The 14,917-nt window shown below is 36.0% G+C and overlaps 1 protein-coding gene across 5 annotated transcripts in view; it reads right to left on the minus strand.

Moving 5' to 3' along the window:
* Positions 1-14,917, minus strand: part of GALNT18 (polypeptide N-acetylgalactosaminyltransferase 18) — a 391,276-nt gene that overhangs the window by 114,902 nt on the left and 261,457 nt on the right. For all 5 annotated transcript variants that reach the window (XM_087718060.1, XM_087718044.1, XM_087718067.1 and 2 more), the window contains exons 5-6: positions 11,660-11,857; positions 5,106-5,220 (exon numbers count right to left, since the gene is read on the minus strand). In XM_087718060.1, coding sequence (XP_087574186.1) covers positions 5,106-5,220; positions 11,660-11,857 — 313 coding nt within the window. The remainder of the gene's footprint in view (positions 1-5,105; positions 5,221-11,659; positions 11,858-14,917) is intronic.

Genomic DNA, 14,917 nt, shown 5'->3' on the forward strand with positions numbered 1-14,917 from the left:
AATTGCAATATACCCAATGCAATGAGTGCCATGATTTTTAAATGTCTATAAAGAGGTTCTTTAGAATCCTTTAGAAGGCTAGATCCTGAAGATGAAACTCAAATACTTTGGCTACCTAATGAGAAGGAAGGACTCACTGGAGAAGAGCCTAATGCTGGGAAAGATTGAGGGCAAAAGAAGAAGGGGGTGACAGGGAATGAGGCGGGAGTCACTGAAGCAGTAGGCTTAAATGGACTCCAGAGGATAGTAGAGGACAGGAAGGCCTGGAGGAATGTTGTCCATGGGGTTGCGATGGGTTGAACACAACTTTGCAACTAACAACAACAAAGAGGTTCTATAACCCGCACATCACTTTAGGTGAATCTTTATTGCCTCTAGTTAATTATAAAAGTCAATAAATCAATGCATGTTTCCACATAAGTACTCTCTGTCTCTAGTTCAAAGCAAGCCCATTGAGGGAATAAGTTTTTGATCTAAAAAACATGGATCCATTTTTAAAAAATGCAATGATTTGGAGGAAAAAAACCTCGACTATCTTCTTAAGAATACTTTTAAAAAAACGCTGCCTTAAAAAGTCAACAAGATTATATTTTGTGAGGAAAATGTTGAGATATCAAAATCATATAGGCTGTGGCTAATCTATATGTCTTATCTGTGGAATAGAAATTGTATCATTATGAAGAATAACCTTCAGCACAGCCAAACAAGAAATGACATATTATCCAACTCATCATTGGTCCGATTCTAAAATAATTCCATTATCTTAAACGAACAAGAATATTGGGGAAATATTTTTTCCTTCCGCAACAATAAATATTTATAGATTCGCCACTTTTTAAAATGTGTAAGTAATTCTACACTTTGATTTTGCAGAAATTCTATTTCAAGGCTAAGTGATATTCATACCCATGTATCCAGTTCGTCTGCTCAGTGGTCCTGTGAATAAAAACATGCTTCTAAATAAAATGGCTACAAAGAAAACAATTACCCATTAAGAGTTTTCCTGTCTGAATGAGGAAATATGAGATGTTCAAAATTTACCTTTGCTGATAAATATAATATAATACAATAGCAAAGTTGGAAGGGACCTTGGAGGTCTTCTAGTCCAACCCCCTGCCTAGGCAGGAAACCCTATACCATTTCAGACAAATGGCTATCCAACATCTTCTTAAAGACTTCCAGTGTTGGGGCATTCACAACTTCTGGAGGCAAGCTGTTCCACTGATTAATTGTTCTAACTGTCAGGAAATTTCTCCTCAGTTCTAAGTTGCTTCTTTCCTTGATTAGTTTCCACCCATTGCTTCTTGTTCTACCCTCAGGTGCCTTGGAGAATAGTGTGACTCCCTCTTCTTTGTGGCATCCCCTGAGATATTGGAACACTGCTATCATGTCTCCCCTAGTCCTTCTTTCTATTAAACTAGACATACCCAGTTCCTGCAACCGTTCTTCATATGTTTTAGTCTCCAGTCCCCTAATCATCTTTGTTGCTCTTCTCTGCCCTCTTTCTAGAGTCTCCACATCTTTTCTACATCATGGTGACCAAAACTGAATGCAGTATTCTAAGTGTGGCCTTACCAAGGCATTATAAAGTGGTATTAACACTTCACATGATCTTGATTCTATCCCTCTGTTTATGCAGCCTAGAACTGTGTTGGCTTTTTTGGCAGCTGCTGCCCACAGCTGGCTCATATTTAAATTGTTATCCACTAGGACTCCAAGATCCCTTTCACAGTTACTACTGTTGAGCAAGGTACCACCTATACTGTACCTGTGCATTTCGTTTTTGTTGGCTAAATGTAGAACCTTACTCTTTTCACTATTGAATTTCTTTTTATTAGATAGTGCCCAATGTTCAAGTTTGTCAAGATCCTTCTGTATCTTGAGCCTATCTTCTGGAGTGTTGGCTATTCCTGCCAGCTTGGTGTCATCTGAAAATTTGATGAGTTCCCCATTTATTCCCTCATCCAAATCATTGATGAAGATGTTGAAGAGTACTGGGCCTAAAACAGAGCCTTGGGGTACACCACTGCATACTTCCCTCCATGAAGATGCAGTTCCATTGAGGACTACACGTTGAGTGCGGTTGGTCAGCCAGTTACAAATTCATCTGGTGGTGATACTGTCTAACCCACATTCTTCTACTTTATCTAGTAGTAGGTTATGGTCTACCTTATTAAATGCCTTACTGAAGTCCAAGTAAACTATATCGACGGCATTCCTCTGGTCCACTAATTTTGTCACATTATGAAAGAATGCAATAAGATTAGTCTGGAATGATCTGTTTTTGACAAACCCACGTTGGCTTTTGGCTATTACTTTGTTTGCTTCTAGCTGTTCGCTAATTCGTTGCTTGATTATCTTTTCCAGAATCTTTCCTGGTATTAAGGTCAGGCTGATAGGTCTGTAGTTTCCTGGATCTTTTTTTCCCCCTTTTTTGAAGATGGGAACTACATTAGCTCTTTTCCAGTCCTCTGGTAGTTCCCCGGTATTCCAGGATCTCTGAAAGATATAGTTTAGTGGTTCTGAGATCTCGTCTGCCAGTTCCTTCAGAACCCTGGGGTGTAATCCATGCGGTCCTGGTGATTTGAACTCATCTAGGGTAGACAGGTGCTCACTTACCATTTTCTTCCCTATTTCAACTTGTGTTCCTAATCTGATTTTTGTGGTGCTGTTTTTGATACATAGGACTGTTTTATCCGTTTGTGTAAAGACAGATGCAAAACATGAGTTAAATAGTTCTGCTTTCTCCCTGTTGTTTGTCACCTTTTTGCCACTTTCTCCCAGCAATGGACCAATTATTTCCTTAACTTTTTTCTTGTTTTTAACATGTTGGAAGAAGCTTTTTTTGTTATTTTTTACTTTTGTGGCAAGCCTTTCTTCATTGTGAGCCTTAACTTTACTCACTTCATCTTTACATGCTCGGGCTATTTGCTGATATTCTGCTTTAGTTATGTCTTCCCCCTTTCCACTTTTTATACTTAACTTTTTTGTCTTTCAATTTGTCAGAGTGTTCTGACAAACTGGTTTCTGACAATGCTGGTTTCTTTTGCGAGCTGTTATTTTTCTTCTTCATTGGTATTGTGCTAGACTGGGCTTTTGTAATATCATTTTTCAAAATTTCCCAAGCTTCTTGAGTTGTTTTCCCCTTGAGGATGCTCATCCATGGAATTTTTCCCAAGCTCCCTCTAAATTTATTGAAATTAGCTTTCTTAAAGTCCAAGACTCTAGTTTCACTTTGTTCTACTAGTCTTTGCATAATGTTGAATTCCAATATTGCATGGTCACTTGCCCCCAGGGTTCCTGTGGCTTCAACACTTCCTATCATTTCCTCTCTGTTAGTGAGAATTAAGTCCAATATGGCTGATCCTCTTGTTTCATTTCATTTATTCGATTTATAGGCCGCCCAATCCCGGAGGATTCCGGGCGGCTTACACAGAACAAGAAAAGAAAAAGAAACAAAAATAAAAAAAAATGTAAAAATTTCTCCAACACGCATACGTTCAGATTGTTTCCTTCTCTACTTTTTGGGAAACAAAGTTGTCTGCTAGGTTTGTTAGGAACCTGTTGGATCTTCACCTTGGTGCAGAGTTTGTTTCCCAGTTGATGCCAGGGTAGTTAAAATCCCCCACTACTATTGTGGTGTGCTTCCTACATACCTTAGTTAGCTGACTAGCAAAAAGTTCATCTACTTCCTCTGCTTGGTTGGGTGGCCTATAGTATAGACCTATGGCAATTCATTCCCCCCCCCCAACTTTTAATATTGACCCAAATGCATTCAAGATAGTTCTCATCATTTTTGTGCTCTATTTCTGTAGAGAGGTAATTATTTCTTATTTATAGTGCATTTCCACCTCCTCTTTTATTTGGTCTATTTCTTTTAAATAATTTAAATCCTTCTAGCTGTATGTTCCATTTGTCGGTTTCATGCTACCAAGTTTCTGTAATGGCAACAATATCGTATCTGCCGTCTTTTACTTGAATTTCTAATTCGACCTGTTTATTTCTCATACTCTGTGTATTGGTGTATAAACTTTTGAGTCCATTTTGATTGACCTTGTGTTTACTGTCTACATAACCTGTAATATGCCTGACTGCCCCTATTTTCTTGCCACTTGTATGATTCATGCACATGGTATGGCACTCACTATGAAATGCTTGGTTTTGCTTGACAGTGGGAGTGATAATCTTACCCGCACAAAAATCTGTGTTACATGCCCTGATAACCCCATGAATTTTAGATTACTGGGGACAGAAATGTTCTGTATCAATTAATTCGCTGTCCCCGCTGTTCAATTTAAATGTTTATCCAGAAAATCTGTGAATTTAATGCCAAGTAACTCAGTCCCTTTCTTGGATGGTTGCATGGATGGTATTATAAATATATTGATGACTTCAAGTAATTTACATAGATCAAAAGACCTGGAGGTTTTACAGTTTGAGTGGAAAATTCCCAGCCGATACAGGTGCCTATTCTCCTAAACACAATTATGTTATTTGTTTATTTAACATATTTCTATAGCTCCCCATCTTATACCAAACTTTGGCATACCCAATCAAGAATTAAAATAAAATCAATAAAAGAAAATGAAAACCGCAATAAAACTATTATCGTGAAAATAAAAAAATATAAAACTGGTACCAAGTTCAGCTTTTGAAGTGCAGTCACTTCATATTAGAGGACAATGCAATGATCCAGAATTAGTAGAGACTAAAATGGTAATATGTATAATTAAAATCTTATCACCGTAGATTGGAATATTCAAGGACATAATCCAAAATGTAATCAGATATATGTCTTATATGACAGCAACATTTTTTTTGCTAATGTTTAAATAAGTTTGGTAATACAGTTTTTGACTTATCTCATGAAAGGAGCCAAATGTGCAAAGAGTTCAGCTCAGGAATATATTATTTACATTCAGTAATATTTCATTCTTCAGCTTTCCAATACATAAACAATGTTATTGCCAACATTAAAATTGGAGGTTAATTTTATCAAAAATCACTGTTTTTTAAAAAAATAAAAACTCTTTGTTTTTAATGTTTGTGATGCTTACATATATCAAATAAATCAAAAGAATTTGTTTATTTTGATGATTTCTTACTCTGATCCCAAGTTCCACATTTTCACCTCCATAGATCTCCATGCCTTCATCTAGCAGACCAATTTCTTGGAAATACTCCCTGTCTACTATGAAACATCCGATCAGTGCTGGACTCCTGAAAAAACAATGAAAACATACAAATTGATTTTGGAGTATATCATTTAAGGCAAACCCACAATTCATGAACTCAGAGCTTCAGATCTGATCTTAAGCTATAAGATGAATTAACATGAACTCCACAAAAAAAACCTTTGCTTTTTGACATGTACAAAGATGTTCCTTTCTGGGCTAGTTAAAAATCATTATTCATTTTTAATACTATTAAGATGTTCCACATTGTGGTATTTATTTATTAATTTCATCCATTTATATGCTGTAGGCTCTCATCTGTCTATTAGGACTTAAGCACAGAAACATAAATAATGACAAAACTAAATAATTCCATTGGCCTCCATTTCTCAAATCCTCAAAGCACATGAAAAGAAGATTGGAGCCCTATACAATTAAAGGAAAATCCACTGGGGAAACTGCATTAAGATCTCCATCCCAATCCATTTTCAACAATAGTTAGATAGTTTTATTATGTCCTTGTCAAGATTCCGATTGTAATTTTCCTTTGGAAGTCTCATTTTTTCCCCAAAGATTCCTAAGGGCACATCAATTTAACTCCAGCCTTTCCAATAGTTCCAAAGTAACAGAATCAATAGCTCTCCAGAATTTTTGCCTTAATTGTGAATGTCCTGCAAATTCTTTATTAAGATGACATGAACAGAAATGTGACTGCAACCAAATTTATATCCATGATTCATACATGTGTCTCTCTGTGTGTGCTATGTTCACAATGTTCAATAAAAGAATGGCTAAGAGAAGGGAAGAGCTATTAGGCAACCACAATCTTGCTCTCTTCTGTCCAAGATTTTAGTCTACTTCCTTTCTATTTTGAGTTTCCATTCTCCTTATGTTTAAATGAACAGGAAAGCAATAAAAAAGCAGGATGATAAACTGCATTATGCATATATTATTTCCTATTTGGCTTTCACGTGACTGAGAATGAAAATAGATTATAGATTAGCACCTATGTGCTAACATATACACACTGTTAAATGTATGAAAACTTCAGTGTTGAAGTTGAAGGAGCCAACGTCACGAGGAGACGACGTGCGATCTCAATGCTCTGACTTTTGCCACTGGTTGGTCCAAATGGACCTAAACCGTCCCACAGAGACAGTGAATGGGAAGAATGCGTCCTGCTGATCTCAGGGACACCGCAAAGTCCCTGATCGATCCAGGAAAAGTTCTTCTAGCTGGCAACAAAAGCACAGCCCCATGGCTGATGAAGTTGGGATGGTTCCGAAACAGAAGGAAATGGAAAGAGAAAGTGTTTTCAACTGGTGAAGAATTTTTACCGTTTTAAAAGAGACTGCCTACAAAACAATTAAAGTTAATTTAAATTTGAGAACAGAAGAAATAAGCAGTGGAATTAAGCTTTGAATGGTTTTGGACAGTGCATTATCTTACTTTTTTAATGCTATTTTCATGGATGGAATTTATGCAAGCCTTTTAAAATGAATGGATTAAGTTTTCTTCTTCAATCTTTTTTTTATTATTTTTGAAACCTATGGACTAAAATTCTCCTTCATTACTGCATGTGTTTTTCCCTTTTTCTTCTCTATTTCATTCAAGAATTTCACTTTTTTAAAAACTTGAAATATAAAAAAGATACAAAAGGAAACAAAGAAAATTGTAATAACAGAGAGAAAGGCAACACTGCTACTCAGAGGCTGGAGGTTTGTATATTGGAAACAAAACACTTTTACTTTCCTCACCGATCATTCTGGCTTGGGACTTCAAAATATCACTGTTTATATGAATTGTTTATACAGATGTTCTTTTGAAGTATATCTTTAACCAGAGAAAAGTGAAAATAAGACCTTATTGTGAATTTATGGTTAATCTTGTAAAAACTTTCCAAGCCAGAGCAGCAGTGTTTGTCAGCTGGAGATAATGGCACAATTTCAACAGCAGAAAGAAACTTTAAGTTTGCAAAAGATAATGTTTGAAATTCAGAAATTATTAAATACATGTGAGAAAATAGAAAAGAAGTGGGAAAACCTAGAGCATTTAACAGCAAACTATGATGAAGAAGTTGGAGATGTTTATCAAATGGAAAAAGTGAAGGATAGAGTCCTAAACACCGAAGAGAAAAATGATCACGAAGCAATCAAATCTGTTGACATTGATGGTAAATGGTTTGTGTCTGGAAATGGAAAGAGTGGAATACAGAAAGGAGAGTTAGATGGATGGGAACTCTACCCCAGATGGCAAGACATAGAAGAAGAAAAAACAAAATAATTTATGGATTTAAAGAGAGAAATGTTATCAGTAACATCATTGATAACACCAAGCTGATCAAGGAAACAGAAGAAGGGTATCAAAATTATATGAGACTTAATAAGCAATGAGCTACAAAGAGGAGTTCATGCAAATTTGATTAAGGAGATGATTAGAGGATACCACAAATGGCAGAAGATATGAGATTGTTTTGCTACTGGAAAGATACAGGTTGATAGATGAAAGTGTATAATCTAAAACTAGTTAAACTTAGTGAAATTTAGTGACAATAGATATCTTTAAATAAATAATTGATATGATAACAATGTATACATATGTATGGCTATGATAAGTAATAACTGGATATAAATATTGAATGGTACCTATGAAAGGAAGATTAGAAATTTTTTGGTTATATATAAAGGTTAATAAAAAAGAACTAAGTTAAATTTAGTTAAGTTTTGATTATTAGGGAGAAAAATGTTATGATAAAAGATATAGTCAAATAAAGGAGAGATAATGATAACAACGTATATACTGTATATGTATGGGTACAACATAAGGAAATTGGATGTAAATTGTAAACAGTGATTTGGAAAGGAGGATTAGAAATGTTTGTTACTAAATATTATGGATGTTTAGCCAGAATAGGATTTAGTGTTATTGGAGGATATTAGAAATAGCAAATGAAATGCCAGTATGTGGTTATGTTTTAAATCTTGGTATATTTTATGATGAAGGACGTTTAAATAATTATAGTCAAACTAAAATGGAGGTATGATGATGGTAATATGTATAAATATATGAGTTAAAATACTTGAGTTAATATGAATTATGGTTGATGATTGTGGAAGAGATGCATGAAAATCTTTTGTAACCAACTGATATACTTTCTACAGTATATAAAGAAGGAGGATTATTTGTGTTGTGTTTGTTTTGAAAATTAAAAATTTTTTTTTTAAAAAAAACCTTCAATGTGGGAGTCTTTCCTATATATGTGATAGATCAGTGTGGCACTTCAGATTCAAAAAATATTTTGGAGCACATGAGACACTTATTTTGCAACGCCTTAAAATAACTGTGCTCTTTTGCAGCTGTTGTGATATTACACAACATCATCTACTTTTGAATCTGATGTGCTACACTGCTCTATCATTCATACATACATACATACATACATACATACATACATACGTACGTACATACATACACACACACACACACATGCATGTGTGCACACATATGAAAGACACCCACACACTTTTCATACATTCTTTCTTTCAGACATCTCCATTCAGTCTTTCACATGCCATACACACATCTGCAGATATCCACAGGTAAACATAGACACAGGTAAAACTAGTAACACTTGGTAACACATATTGGATTCCAATACTATCAAAATATAAGACTGATGTACGTATTCAACACAGCTTGAGCCCAACATGATGCTTATGGCCCTCAGTAACTCATTTCATTGTGCTTCCATCCTCTTGCAGCCATTTCAATTACTGTCATGCCATGCCCGAACATATCTTCAAGAAAGACCAGACAATTGGGCAACCAGTCTGACGAAGTCATCAAAAGTGGGAGTCAGTGTCCCATGGTATTTATATAGCAAGGAAGGAAAGAGTGTTAATTCATTTTTTTTTAAAAAATCCTACCACGTACTTTGACATGCAGAGACAAAGACAGAAATATCACTATTATCATTATGTGAGTAGAAGAGGGGGACAACTGGATTCTAATTAAAGGAGTTTAAGGGTTTTTAGAGAAGAGAAGAAACAATTTAGCATTCATTATGACAATGATGATCAAGCTGTAATAAGGTGATGCATATATTCTTGGTGTGGTTATAAGATTTCCAAAATCACAAGTCCTAAAATTTCCCTTTTCTCCTTATGCAGATCAGACTTTCTGTGATGATAGGAAAACTATAGGAGGCTGGAATGAAGAAAACACCAGTAAATCACTAATATTACCCTTCAGATCTGTAATGAGCCCTGTTCTGATTTCTTTTACTGTACAATAGAAATATCTTCAATAATTCTCTGAAGAGATCTTAATGCCAAAGCATCCATATTTTTATTCTATTTATTCCATTAATGTGTCCTTCCCTTTATTTACAAATAATTAAATTACTCTACTAATGTAACTGAATTTTGATAGGAAAAAGTAAACAGCATTAAACAATTCCTGCTGTTTAAGATGAACATGTCTATCACCTCCTAGTCTCCATTCCATGTGACAATATTAAATCAAGTTAGTGGTTGTTCCACATATACTTGCAACTGAAATGTAAGCAGCTACCATTTCTAATTTAGCATGGCTGCAATTTGAAACTAGTTTTACATTTGGCCAGCACACTGAACTATCAGCCACTAATCATAGTTAGATAACTATTATCGTTTAGCTGACCATGACATGAAAATTATCCCAATTTGTCATGACATAAATATGTTTTTACTAGAAGTGAAAATGTCTCAGTAGAAAGTCACAAGGCATTAACTACGTTATGCCATAAGCTTCCAATCTTTCACATTTCATTTTTTTCAGATCCTGGAGTGAGTTTCTAGACTTTATGTAGTAGCCCTCAATCATCTACATGATTGATCTCCCTTTAATCTCCCTTGTGATCTATAAGTTAGCGCTACAAATCAGAGGTGTCCACAGGATTGAAAGTTTTCTTCAAAATGATAAGGAGCGCTGTGCCATAAGCTCTGCCACTTTCATGCATACAACATCATGATGTATATACAAAAGGTATGAAGCTCCTGTCACACTATCATGATGGTACCTTTTTCAATCATACCTAACCCTCTGTGGACCTCTCTGTATGAAAACCAGAAGAGCCACAGGCACTGATACAAGTACAGAACAGCAACCTTATTTTTTATTGACTTTTAATACCATGGTAAATTTTGTCCTGCAGTATTTCAAAGTTTTCTGCCACCGTGAGAGGTTTTGCTACTATATTCCCAGGATGCTGAGAATTCATTTTGAGTTTCTCTCGGAAAAATTTTGAAGCTTACTTTACTGTTGGCAGGAGGCTAACACTGATGATTTTTTGTTACATGTTTTCCTATCAGTCTGAAGCTTCCCTAGATGCTCAAACTTCCTAAAGTAAGAAAGTCCTTAAGAAGGTGATTCCTTGTGATGCTTCCCTTGAGATTTAATAGAAATATAAGAAGCCAGACTGCTGGAAAAAAACAGATCATCCACAAGCACATCTTGTACGGCTAAATTGGAACTAGAAAAAAAATCCATCCAAATTTCATAAAATACTGGTCTTCTTTGCAAACAAAATAAACACATGTTTTCATCAAATTGAAATTAAAAATGATCACATATATAGTTTTTCTTCATGATACTGTCTATATAGGGATATATAGTACTACTATGCTGTAAAGTGGCTCTAGTTCGCTCATTTAAATATTGGCAGGAATCTGTTCCAGGTGTCTTCAAGATGGAAACATATTCTTAGTTTTCTGCCATAATTATGAAACTAGCACTTCAAATGTGGACTCTTGGAATGCTTCAACTACAGAGTTGACTTTCCTCCTTATAATATAATGTTGTAAATGGACAAAGGAATTATCAAGTTTGTAGAGTTAGTGATCAGCATATGGTTGATGACAAATTTACTCATCTCTTAACATTTAGGTTTTCCTAACATTTACAAAAACCCTAGAAATTGTTGCAGAAAACAACTTGATACTTCTTCCAGTCAATTTCCTGCTGATGTTATGATTGTTGTGGACAACCTATCAAATGATGTACGTGATATCACTTACTACAAGATGCGGTACAATTGCAGAAGTGAAGACTTCAGTTTAACATTGCAAAATCAGCTTTAGTGAGCTTGAGACAGACTGATTATTGTACAGAAACTACAGATCTATGGATCAGCAACCTTTCAAATACTATATGCTATCACAATCTCATGTGGTGGCCTAGGTGCTCTCTGCCTAAATTTGTGGAGACTATAAATCTTATGAGCAGTACTGACTTCTTAACATTTTAGCCTTTTTAACAATTTTAAATTATTTCAATTTCATTCTGGGTCTATATGTCTATATGCATGACAATCATGCGGTGCTTATAGTTGCCTTACCCAACATGATACAGTATATAACTGTAGTAGAGGACCAAAACTTGGTATTTTCATTGATTATTTTTTTAATTCTGCTTTTCATGAAAATTTACTGACATATGCACATTACCTTATTGGAGCTGTAGTGTTTTCCAATTTCCACCATGATTTTGGTGGATTTAGATATCGACACCATAATTCCCAATCAAATCCTTGGGCGGATAGTGGGTATTCTTCTAGTTCAAAGTTGTCATATTTGATATTATCAAATGATGGAGATATAACTCGCCTTCTGTTTTCTTTTATCCTGGTGAGTACTGGCTCAGCCCTTAAGAAAAGGAAGATGATCAGTTTGTTTCAACAGTGATAGGTAGCAGATGATTCTTACCCTTGATCCATGCACCCTCCTCAACACACACACACACATACACACGTGTGTGTGTGAGAGAGAGAGAAATGAGTAATTATTTACTAAATATATACTTCTATCCTTTTAAAGTCCTACATCAAAATAGAAACAAAGGTGGAGGAAAGGGAAGCTGTTAATTAAGATGTCTAAATAACAGATGGGAAGGACACAAATAATTAAAGTAACTGATAGATGCTAATGGACTCAACATTGCAACAGTAATCAGTGTTGGCCTTTCAAGTTCTAAACAGCAGAAACTTAATTACAAGCTGTTTCAAAGTTCCCATCGTAATGGAACACTAGATATGTAGCAAATGTCTCCCTTGGCGTTATTTTAATACAAAATGCAATATAATTGGAGCTATTAATGAGAAATATAGACAATAGGTACTGCATTTGGAAAGACTGAAGGCTTTGTTGTCTTCAAATAGTGCTTGATTTGGAAACCATGAGATATTTTGTTTACTAAAATCCTGCTTCTGGACTATTTCTAAAACTATAGCCTGAATGGAGAACTATGCAGGAAATATTTACTGAGGTAGCCAAAAGGAACGTCTAGAATATTCATAGATGGAACCTTATGACTTAAGAATCGTATTTGTCTGGACCACCTATATTGAAAAAGAAAACGTATTTTGCAAACTATCCCACCTCCATGGGAAAAGGGTATTCTGGATGAACTCAGATTAAGGGTCTGTTTTAATTAATTAGAGAAGGTCCAAAAAGAGCTTCAGCCTGGGTGGGGAAGGGGGACATGTGATGCTGCTAAGTACAATAATGTCAGCATGCAAATGACAACTATTATGTAATCTGCATTTGCCATGCTACAACTGGCACAAATGACATAACTGGAGGATTTGCATAATTATGTCCTTATACTTGTAACATCCACATAGCTTCTGTCAGAAGCCTTTGAGAATTATTCAAGCGTATTTCCCAGCTTGGCGCCATTTCAGATATATTATTCAGAGGCTTCTGTTTTTTGTTGGTGGTTATTTCTAAAGATATGCAGCCTGGCACCACTGAGAGTTAAACTATGAAATATGTAAAGGAACACAGGAGAATATGTAAAGAAAAACAACTTTATCACCACCTGAGAATGGAGGAATAAAGTCAGAAGTTGTGTACCTATTATACTCATGTACTGACACCTGGAACCAGGAAGGCACAACTGGAGCAAATTTAAAAGCAGACTAGAATAAACAACTTGACTTTTGTGATACAGCTGTCTTCCTTGTAAGCAGGCTACAGTCCAGCCAGTCCAACCTAGTTAATTGGGGAAGTATGTTGGGATATGTGTGCGTTAATATTTGCTTTGTTTTGCTTTTTAGGTAAAGGTAAGGGTTCCCCTTACACATATGTGCTAGTTGTTCCCGACTCTAGGGGTGGTGCTCATCTCCGTTTCAAAATCGAAGAGCCAGCGCTGTCTGAAGATATCTCATGGTCATGTGGCCTACATGACTAAATGCCAAAGGCACACAGAACACTGTTACCTTCCCACCAAAGGTGGTTCCTGTTTTTTCTACTTGCATTTTTATATGCTTTCGAGCTGCTAGGTTGGCAAAAACTGGGACCGTGGCACGACAAAACCGCGGTTCACTAAAGCGCACCCGATTAAAGCGTGTCGCTGACGTCATCAGCAGCGCGACAACAGCGACCGCGGAGAAAAAAGGGCGCTTTTAAAAGTGCTTTGAAAGCAAGCCGATTCACGTTAAGGTAAGGGTTAGGTTTAGGTTTAGGGTTAGGGTTAGGTTAAGGGTTAGGGTTAGGTTTAGGGTTAGGTTAAGTTTTGGGTTAGGGTTAGGGTTAGGTTAAGGGTTAGCGTTAGGTTTAGTGTTAGGTTAAGGGTTAGGTTTAGGGTTAGGTTTAGGGTTAGGTTAAGGGTTAGGTTTAGGGTTAGGTTTCGGGGGGTTAGGTTTAGGTTTAGGGGTTAATTTTAACTTTTGCGCTCACAGCGTGCTTTTTTTGGCACGCTGTGATGACGTCAGGTACGTGGTTTCGTCGAGCGCGCTTTAGTCGACCGCGGTTTTGTGGTGGAACCAACTGGGACAAGTAATGGAAGCTCACTCTGTTATGCGGTGCTAGGGAATTGAACCACCAAACTGCTGATCTTTCTGATTGACAAGCATCTTAGCCACTGAGCCATCATGTCCCTCTGCTTTTTACAAACTGTGAATTAATAAAATGTTATTGTTACTGACTTGCCTGAGTTACTCACAGCATAAGATCTAGTTACTTCTGTCTGGAGGAAACAACTGGCCCTATCCCTGGCAAACAGCTACAGTAGAAAGTGAGGGTTTCCTTCTTGGAGCTGAATTCCCTTGCAACTACAAATTATGTATGGACTGTAAATTGCCCTCAGTTCCTTTTCTAATAGCCCTGTTTGATGGCCACAGATATTAGAAAATTGCACTCTCAGGAGTCTTTGCCAGTTTTGTTTAATGCACTCTTAATCTACTACATTGTGTTTTTATCCATCTGATCCTAGGAGAGATCAAGGTATTTCTGGTTAAAAAGATGTGAAAAGAGGAACTTTCTATAACATATTAGAATACCACTAGTATTGTTAATATGTAATGATGTACTAATAATACAAGCAGTGGCATGGATGTCAAAGACTCAAGAATCATTTAGAAATCTTTCAATAAAAAAGTTTTTGTTTGAAATTTTGCTGAAGAAATTATTATTTTTAATGGATGCTTTAATTTATGTTGTTCTATGTATAAGAGCTTTGAAGCATAAACTCTCAAATATCGCCCCTGAGGTGATATTGACCCAATCTCTGCTAATCTTACCGAAATCCCTTAAAACATGGTTATGTGAAAAGGTCTGGGGATTAAAGGGAATGGTGATCCTCTCAGATGGTTTCATTGTTTGTCATCTAATCCTGTCTCTTAGCTGAGGAATGTGGTAGCATAAAAATGTAATTTAAAAAATGGTGTCTCATATTGGTGGGAGGAAAATTTCTCTTAAAGGGGC

The sequence above is a fragment of the Thamnophis sirtalis genome, unplaced genomic scaffold (genome assembly GCF_051295495.1).
Source record: "Thamnophis sirtalis isolate CommonGarterSnake01/CBP01778 unplaced genomic scaffold, rThaSir2_p1.2 scaffold_1, whole genome shotgun sequence".
Taxonomy (NCBI): domain Eukaryota; kingdom Metazoa; phylum Chordata; class Lepidosauria; order Squamata; family Natricidae; genus Thamnophis; species Thamnophis sirtalis.